General features: G+C 37.0%; 1 protein-coding gene across 1 annotated transcript; it reads left to right on the top strand.

Moving 5' to 3' along the window:
• The first annotated feature begins 1,600 nt into the window (after nucleotides 1-1,600).
• LOC125177702 lies at nucleotides 1,601-4,999 on the top strand. Its single transcript, XM_047879943.1, has 3 exons — nucleotides 1,601-1,807; nucleotides 3,071-3,382; nucleotides 3,794-4,999. The coding sequence occupies exons 1-3, from the start codon at nucleotides 1,767-1,769 to the stop codon at nucleotides 4,821-4,823; spliced, it is 1,383 nt and encodes a 460-aa protein (XP_047735899.1). The 5' UTR covers nucleotides 1,601-1,766; the 3' UTR covers nucleotides 4,824-4,999.
• Nucleotides 5,000-10,059: the final 5,060 nt, after the last annotated feature.

Here is a 10,059-nt window from a genome sequence, read left to right as displayed (position 1 = left end):
AAACGTCCTCAGGTTGCTACACTCAATACTTTACGTATAAATTTAAGTTGAGAGTTATGTTCCTGGGGCCATACTTTCAAAAGTCGCTAAGTGAACGTAAGTACTTACGCTCTATTTTCTTGTCTCTGATTGGTGGATTTGGCTTGAAAGGCCGTCAATGATTGGCTGATGAACTTACGATCTCTTAACTTTTTCGAAAGTATGGAACCTGGAGAGTGACATACGGCGGTAGAGGTTAAGAGGTCGCATGTTCAGCTACATCTTTTCCTTTATATTTATCTGTGCATTTTTTTCAGTCATTTGGATTTCACTCAAAGCTTTAAGCATTAATTCCGCTATCTTAATTTGGTACTCAAATTTTAAGATAGTGTAATCTTATTGATTCGACTCATCTGTAATCAGATAAATCGATAAATTTATCACTAAGAATACATATAACAAGTGAAATCCATAAAATCACCAAGGTATCATTGATCGAATTTCATAACTAGATGTGTTAGAGACATAAACTTTTCCATGATTTAACATCATCCATACCTGTACGTAACTCCATTTATATATTTCCCTTAACACGTTTACAGGGGTCAACTGCGATAGGAAGAGAAGACCGTATTTTTTTGGAAAGCCACCTGCCGCCCGAAACTCTCTTCATTCTCGACTACATCGAAACACTAGTTAACAAAAACCTCAAAGTTAAACATAATCAAGCTGATCCTTCAGAACGAAAAAGGGATCCAACCATGTTGGAGCAGGATGGCATCGACCAAATCCTATCGACCGAACGCCGCGGTGACTCATCGACAGGATCTGGCTCAAACCGGTTCAGCAGCGCTGATACAGGCGGGCAAAATGGCGTGTCGGGATCCGGCTCAAACCGGTTCAGCAGCTCTGACGCAGACGGCGAAAATGGCGCGTCAGGATCCAGTTCAAACCGGTTCAGCTTCAACAGCGCTGATACAGGCGGGGAAGCTGGCGCGTCAGGAGCCGGTTCAAACCGGTTCAGAAGCTCTTATACTAGCGTAGGAAATAACGTGTCGGGAAATAGGGTGAAAATTGTAGATGATAACGACAAAGTAGGATACGATGTGGATATAAATGAAGATTCAACAGGGTTCGAGCGTTTCAACGAATTTGAAGAGTTGCTCAGACCTTCTAGTAAAGAGAAACAAGTTTTGTTCAATTTCTACAATAAATTCAGGGTCGGAAACTTAGACCTAGAAGTCGAGGAAAACAATGTTGATTCTTGGGATAGATTTGACAACAACGGAGGAGATTTAGCCGATGTTACTTTCGACAGCAACGTAGATAAAATGGACTTAATACATCGAGTTGCTCTCACTCTTGGAGACTCAGATGCAAACCAAAGGACTAGAAAAAAAGAAACTTCAGTTTTCCAAGAAAACAAACTTGAGAAACTAAATAACGGATACCAACGAACACCAAGTTACAGGTTTTCACATTTACCAAGCTACACGAAAATAATTTCGCAAGGTTTAACCAAAAACCTTGAACCTCTGGCATCAAGTTTTGGTGGACCAGAAGAACCTGGCTACCCAGATGACACTTTTACGCGCAATGGGTTAGCAGACTCAGGTTCTACAAACGCCTTTTTCAAAGACCAAAATTCATTGGAAAAACATCGGAACCAAATAAAAAATCGAGAATTACTGGTGGATTTGGAAAAAAATCGGCAAGAAGAGAAGGAGGCTGCGCAAGAAACGAAGAGTTCTGGTTCGTTTTTGGGCGGATTAGGCGTAGGGGTCCAGATGGCGGAATCCATTTTCGAAAGTCTCCAAGACGTCACCAGGTTCGTGAGTTTGATGTCTTTTGTTTATAATGAAGCAATTTAATGTTGTGGTGTCGGCCTTAATTAGGCCTTATTAGCCTGCATTTAAGTCTTGACTGACCGATTTTGTGCAGAATTTTCACAGCTAGCTGTGGTTGACAAACCCTCAACTCGCTAGCTGCTCATAAATTGCTATAAACACCCGATAGCTAATAACCTGAGATTAATACGTATTAAGATCACTTGACTGCTTAAATCGTAAATTCATTATAAATTTAAAAACAAACAAAATTGTCAAGCGTTCCAAATTTTTTTCTTATATAAAGAAATGATAAATTTTGTGGCTATGTTTTTTGCTTTTAAATTCTTATTGCGATTATTTCGAATTGTGACCTCTTGCAAATTACTAATTTTCCGTGAATCGTTATAAGTGGATAAAGTGAATAAAGATTCCAGAATTTGCCATCCGACATTTATTGAAAAATTATTTGTTTTTATTTATAGAAATGCATTAATCCATACCTGATTCATTTTTATTGTTAGTCCCTTATTAAAATTAATTAATTATTAATTTTATTACTTTAAATTTAATACCTATTAAAATATTGTTTATTATTAAAACTATTGTAAACCATCTGATTGAATATCAATGATTCTTTTTTGGAGCGAACAAACGTTAATTAATGATGACCGTGACGTTTTAATCAGAGCTTCCTCAATATTGAATGATAGTTGATAGTATATCTCTACTTATACATATGCTACTGAATGATAACAATCCTATAGGCTGATAATGATCTGATACTCTCTGTTTCATGATAGTAATGATGGCCTGATAACTTAAATATCAATAGTTCCTTTTTGTTGAATGATTCAAGTCGGGATGATTTGATTTTAAATATTTTCTCTTCGTTGAATGACTTTTTACCCTCTACCACCTGACACGAGTAACCGGGGCAATATTGTCACGCGCCTACTTCCTAAAAAGGATACGTTCTAGTGAGCACAAAATGACTTGCACTGATGGTTGCCGCCACGTACGACAACTTTAAAATGTTCTCTGTTACGTACAAACGTCCTCAGGTTGCTATACTCAATATTTTACGTATAATTTATGTTGAAAGTTACTTTAAAATATTCTCTGTTGCGTACAAACGTCCTCAGGTTGCTACACTCAATAGTTTACTTATAATTTAAGTCGAAAGTTTTAATCCCGGAGAGTGACATACGGCGGTATATAGAGGGTTAAGTCCAATAGAATATAATTTCCAATCTCGTCAACAGGAACATTTTCCTTCAAGTTCAGGACAGCGTCGTGGGTTGGATGCTTCCGGGTCTGATATCTTCCTCTCATGGAGGCCCTTCGTCGCCAGGCCCTTCGTCGACGAAGGACTCGAGGGGAAATCCTACAACTCCTTCCCCTGGAGTGAGGAAGGATCCTTCTGCCCCGAAGGATCCATCCTCCAGCGAAAAATTACATAATAAAGAAGACATTTGTCCATCCATTGTCCGCAAACGAAGTCTCTGCCTAAAAGGCGTCGAAACTGCACGACTCGTCGAATCTGATAGAAACTTGCGGATGTTGCCGCTGTGGACGTGAGTAGAACTAATGAGAACCGAAGAGAACTAATGAGAACCAATGAGATGAGAACCAATTAGAACCATGAACCAATGAGATCATTACTCACATGTCTACTGGCATTACTCACATGTCTACTGGCGTTACTCATGTCTACTGGCATTACTCACATGTCTACTGGCATTACTCACATGTCTACTACATTACTCACATGTCTACTGGCATTACTCACATGTCTACTGGCAATATCCACACATTTTGGCCCCCTCATTTAAATTTTATACATATATAAGTTCAACGGATCACCGTTTAGTCTCTGCTGGCCTAATCTCTGTCAATATATTCGGTGTTAATCGTGATCAAAATTTCTTATTATCACCTTTAAATGTACTAATCGTAATGATCAATTATCGGAATCTTTTCTGCAGGTTCGGCATTGGATGGCTGATTGGCCTGATGCCGATGCGGGCGCTGCTGGAGGACCTCTATGCCAGAGCCATCGGCCAACAAGGAGATGCCGAAGAATGTGATGCCATTTTTCCGGAATGTTTTCAGCCTCAGGAACCAAATACCCTTTTCCCGGCGCGGTCCCAACTCCGGCAGAGGGAAGAACTTGTCGTTGGTTCAGAATATGGGCCGGATATTTTGGTGCCTGGAGTTCCGCTGAGTCAGGAAATGGTAGAAACCCAAGTTGATTCCAAGACTAGCGGAAATTTTTTGTTTTCCAAACAGTCGGAGCTCCAGGAACGGGCAGGACTCGGACGAGTTCCCACTTCGGACATCCACGAGGATGGCAAATTTCCTAAGTGGGTCAAGATCGAAATTCACGATTCCGAGTCTGCCACTCAAGAGGAATCCAGTAGTACTTATGAAGAACTATTGAGTAATGAGACCCAGAAAAAGATCACGAGTGCAATCAGCATCTCTGATTTGAAAGACGAAGAACCAGGAAACGAAACTTTGGTTCAGGATTTACTTTTCTTGGAATCAAAACTTCCAGTTTCTGAGTCGCCTATTTACGTTCCCAAGGACTCAATCCCACTGAAACCCACAATTATGTTAAGAAAACACAAAGTAACACACGAAAAACCTTTAGAACATTCGTTTCCGCAGAGCAAACGTGGAGTATCACCGTCGCCGTCGACAGAACTAACTTCCGGAGCGACGCCATCTTGGACAAAAAAGCATTCCATACAAACGCCATCTTGGATTGACCACCATTTTGAGATGACGTCTTTTGGAACAGGGCAAAATACATCAGTAAGTCCTACAACAAACAATGTTACATTATTGAAAGAATTTAAAGACTACTTCGCTCGTCTATCCCATATTTTCTCGAATCCTAATTCGTCTTCTGCTGCTCAGTCTGATTGGAGTCATGTCACCGGCGACGCTTGGCTTAGAAAACGAAGAAGTTTCTTTGACCTGCATGAAATTATTGAAGGGAGACTAAAATAAACCACGTCGTATAATTTTTCTTCAAAGGCTACTGTTTCGGTTACCGCGATTTTCCACCAAATAAAGAAATTCAAATTTATTTGATTTAAGTAAGAAAAATATATGTAAGAAATTTTTGAAGTTTCTCATGCACTCTCATCCTAATACACAACTTATTGCCTCTCATGGTGGGAACAAATTTTTTAAAATTAATTGTAGAATTTCCGATGATGATGATACAAAATATAATTTTAAAACGAGTTTGCAATACATTATTTTATTTACTTATTTTTAAATTTTCATGAAGTAATAATTTTTCAAACTTCTGTAATTAATCTAATTATTGCTAATTGCTACTAGCACAAATTTGAATTTTGAATAATTTTTTTCTCAAATTTTGTTACATCAGAAGCATTTTAAAATTTTGAATGCTAATCAAATTTACTTAGTCTAATTATTTGTTGTAGCAATCTCGATGAACGTAAGAAAATAACGAAGTAGGGTTATTTTTGAAGTAGCCATGCCTACCTCTAATCTAATGTAATCTCTAATGTAATGTAACTCATGGTTGAACTATATACTAGTAACTAGTTCAACCATGATGTAACTATTTATGGTCGATGATTTTGTAGTTCTCAATTTCATCAATAAACTGTGTAGAGCGTCATATATGATATATCACATACATTTTAAATTTCATTTCCCGACTGAGCGAAGTGGAAGGTCGTATTCATTTTTCAAATTTGACAATTTTAATGTTTCATCTGCGTATTCGCGGTATTCTGTCACTGAGTGACGTNCGAACCAGCCCTCGGTCGAACGGCCACTTGTCGAAGGACGATAAATTTTGGAACAGAACTATGCTATCTGAAACCTAACATCAGATGCGGTGAACGTAAAATTACGTAATTTAACGATGCCCGGAAGTCAGATTCGATCCGTGGCCTGGTGGTGCACGGCAGGTTCTATGCGAGGCCGGAGGAAGACAAAGCCGAGTGGTGCACGGCTGATTGGTTGATGTCCGGAGAGATCCAAGGCGTTCGACTCAGGGCTTATTGGTGCACAAAATTTGTGGTGCACGGCTGCGCTCCCGGTTGGAGTCTACATCTAGATGAGTCTACTGTGAAATGGACTACGTTTTCTGGTGAAATATATTGACTCTAAGATTTACAATTTTAATCATAGTCATATAGAAAGGTTTAAACGATTGGTTATTAAATCAAGTAAGTATAATCAATCATTAATCACAAAAGGCTTTCGAAACGGCATTTTTAGTCAAATGTTAGATGCACGGATTTCTTATGTCGTTTTGCGAACGTCTCGCTTTGCGATCTAAAAAAGGGTTTCGGCAAAAATAAAGTAGTCCTCCTTAACATCCTAAAGGCGCGCACGTGAATATCAAAAATATTTTAAAATTTAAGTTCAATTTCAAGTGTTTCATGGCCAATATCATCATAATTAAGAAACAATTAGTCAACAAAATTTCCTGTATTTATGGGTTTTTCCACAATAAATTATATATCCAATGAGTCATGCATAGTCCGCGTAGATCAATCGTAGAATCGACACTCATATGAACAACGATATCGAAATTAGATAGCAATTAGTTGAGATGGTATACAAATGAATATCAACTAAAGGACAAAGTGCATCGGGAACAATAAACTAAAAATAATTATTCATATATGTGTACGCTCTGCGTTTTCTCTTAACCTTTTCAAAGTAGGCGGGGCTTGTGTCGAGACGAGACTGTCGCCCTCTGGCGAGCAACAGCCGTTTGTTGTGCTCCATGGCTGCAGTTTATAGCTTCAAATGAGGCTGTGTTGTTGAGTGTGATATTGCTACGCTGGTTTAAATTTAGTTCCGTGTTTATATCTTCAAATGTTTTATGTTGTCTACTATTTGATTTATAAATGCACGCTTGAACTGTGGAATATCTTATTTATGAGTAAATCATGGCCGATAACTCATGGTGAAGCGTTTGACTCACACAAGCCTGTAGATATCGTGCTTCAGTTCGTGGACGTGCGTGATGTGCACAACGCTTTCTACGGGAACTGTTCTAAATTTCATTTTTATTTATACTCGTTCCTTGTGGCCTATTTCTACGTTAAATGTGACTTTTAAACTGAATAATTAATATTGAAAACTAGTTTTCTCTTAGTATTATAGAAAACCAGAGAGTTATAGTCGTCAATTGGTAAAAGTGTTTAGATAATTGTTTGCTAGCAATCCTGTGAAGCAGTAAAGGACTTCCTGGCCCGTCCGGATGTTGAGTCTCAATTTGTTAAAGACTTTGAGTTCACCACAATTTCTATTTCTAGCCAGAAAGTCACTTGATATAAATTTTATAGGGGCTAGTATTTTTTTTTTCAAAGTCAAAATTATAATCATACAAAAATCTATTTTTTTTTCTGTGGTTTAGAATGAACAGTCGAGAATCTGATCATTTGATTCCCACATTTTAATGTAGGTAAATCATGTCTGAATGAATAAATATATTTTTTAGTTGAATGTCAACAAGTAGACAACATGCAAATTGATATATTATTGAATGTATGCACTAATGAATATTTAAAGGCACACAAACATAATTGGAAAAGAAGAAATTAAATGAATAAATGCCTACTTTAAAATTATTTGAGAAATTTTATCACAAGGGAAAAGTGAAAACTTTAAATTAAATGCAGCAGATTATATTATTTATGGTCAAAATCTAAGGAATAATTGAATCTTAATAATCTCAAATCGTCCAATGCAACATTACCTAGTTGCCACAGCTGCACAGCACTTGTGCTGGTAGGTTCTAGTAAAAATTATCTATATCAGGAACTAAATTTAAAATTTGGCAATATAGGCAATCTTGCCCATAGTGGCAAACCAGTGGTTTTTAGAATAAGCTCATTTTTAATTTCCTCATTTACTCAAGATTTTAACAGATTTCTTATGTATGATAATTCTGGTACCCCATGGTCAGGAAGATGTGCCAGGACAAAATAAATTCCCCAGGCGGGAATTTATTTTGTCATTTTAACGTCCTGCGCGGTGCGCCGTACTACATTGGTAAAAAAATGCGCCGTGCGCCGTACTTAAGCTAAAATAGTTCTACTATCTTAGTTGACAATATACGCAAGTATATTGACTACACGAGTCGAACTGACAATAATAAAATGTAAGACATGTCCGGGTTACTTCTGACTCTTCTGGTTGTCCGCCTTGTTGGATACGAAACGTACGGTAATCGTAAACTGCGGCTGTTATACATACAAAATGTAAACAGATGGTGTTCAGTGTTGCCATATGACTTTGGAGAAAATTTCTTCTAAAATAAAGATGGCCGGGATTGCGCAAACACGTGCGCAAAGATAATCAATTTTCATTACATTGCGCCAACTGTGCACAGCAATTGCTTAAAAAAAGTGAAAATGCGCGGGAAAATTCACCGAAAACATACATCATCCTGAGTGTGGCCTGGTACCGTAAAGTGGGGTTACTTTGACCGGCGGGGTAACTTTGACCACTTTTCATTTTCTTAACAAAAACCCCCAAAACTCAAAAATGATACAACATAGAAAAATTTTGTCAATGGCCATCAAAGGCCTAATGCTGAGGCTACGTAACACAACAGAAAGATTTAAAAAGTTTGCGTATCTAATAGGTTAAAAAATTAATAATGTGACCCACAAAAAAGAGCTATTATTTAAAGCCTGTTGGCTTTAAATAATAGCTCTTAAACTAGAGTACCCAATTTTTTTATTTTTTGGTAAAATAACTCCAGGTTTTGATGCATTGTAGTATTTTGTTTTTAAATTTATTTTAGATTTTTTTTACTTAGAAAACTAGATTTGTTTTTACTTAAGTGGGAACTGAACATGTGATAAGGCGGTTTGACGTTATAACATGCCTGCAGGCCACAACTATGCAATCTTCAACAAAACGTTTTAAGTTGACTTGTTAACGTTATCATGATGTTATGCAGGATATTTTGGCGGGAGCGTTGAAGTATACTGCTGAAGTTAAAAATTTTTTGAAATGACATGTTTGCAGAGTGCGATCTGTGATTTCTTCAATCAAACAAAAGTAAATTACATTAGAGCTGCAAGATTTCATACCCTCTTAAATTGTATGATGTTAGAGCTGTGTATTTCAGAAAAAATTACTACTTTTCCCAACTTGTCTAAACATGAAAGATCCTGCTGTGTTATCTAATCAGTTCCTAAATATTACTTAAATAAAAATAGAAAGTTAAGTTCTAGACCAAACTGGAAAAGTGGGCAGGGGTCACCTGTGAATCAGATGAAAATGGCAGTGAATTTGACCCATTTTACCCATTACTATAGCCCTTTCTAAATTTTTGCCTTAAACTGAGAAAAATGGCCTAATTTCACACTCAATTATTGAAAATCACCTGTGAAACTATCGATTTTAAGTGCAACCTCAGAAAAGTTCCACCCTAGATTTTAAAATTTATACAAATGCATGTTCAGATGTTCATTTACATGTTACATACGGTACCCTTTCTGAATTCCTTCTGGTCAGTTATAGTTCTTCCACAATTTTTGTAACTAAACTTATAATATTTTGAGGATGTTAGATTTCAATAACAAGTAGAAAATATACAAATTTTGGGTCTCGCAGGATGGAATTCAGGAGGGGCTATATATAGAGCAAGAGCATATATATATCATTGTATTGCATCTAAAAGTTGGGAATTATTTTTTTATTTATCTAGCCACTATTTTGAAACTGGTGAAGAGTTAAAGTTGGATATGTAGCAACCATCCCTCCTTCTTGATTTAGTTTGTTAGAGAAATACATAAATTTTGGTCAACCTGGCTAGATATGGTACATTTTTTCTTGTTCAGGGTCTACACTGTTAGAAAAATTACCATTAACAGTATTACCGGCGTTTCAGTGGCCGGTCAGCACGTGAAAAGAAACACCGTGTCGCCGTTTTTATTCTAATTTAACACTAGAAATCTGTAAAATATCTGATAAAAACGGCAAAACTGTTTATTTTCATGGGGCAACTGGCCACTAGAACACCAGTGGGACCGTTTTTTCTAACGGTGCATCCATCATTGACACAAAATTTCATGATGTTGCCTTTCATATAAAATAAGTACTCCTTGTCCTTTTACTACAACATCTGGCTGCTTGGCATGAAATTCAAAACAGGAAGTTTCTGTGAATCAGCCTGTAATTATACTAAATGATGATGTTTTGGAGATAATATGTATTTAAAAAAATTTTTTCT

Source organism: Hyalella azteca, unplaced genomic scaffold (genome assembly GCF_000764305.2).
Source record: "Hyalella azteca isolate HAZT.00-mixed unplaced genomic scaffold, Hazt_2.0.2 contig4284, whole genome shotgun sequence".
NCBI classification, from domain to species: Eukaryota; Metazoa; Arthropoda; class Malacostraca; order Amphipoda; family Hyalellidae; genus Hyalella; species Hyalella azteca.
This window is presented reverse-complemented; position numbering and strand designations above follow the sequence as displayed.

Coding starts and splice junctions, on each gene's coding strand:
- LOC125177702 (XM_047879943.1), top strand. CDS start 1,767: ATGGCGGAATCCATTTTCGAAAGTCTCCAAGACGTCACCAG. Junction 1,808..3,070: donor AGTCTCCAAGACGTCACCAG/GTTCGTGAGTTT, acceptor TCTCGTCAACAG/GAACATTTTCCTTCAAGTTC. Junction 3,383..3,793: donor CGGATGTTGCCGCTGTGGAC/GTGAGTAGAACT, acceptor TCTTTTCTGCAG/GTTCGGCATTGGATGGCTGA.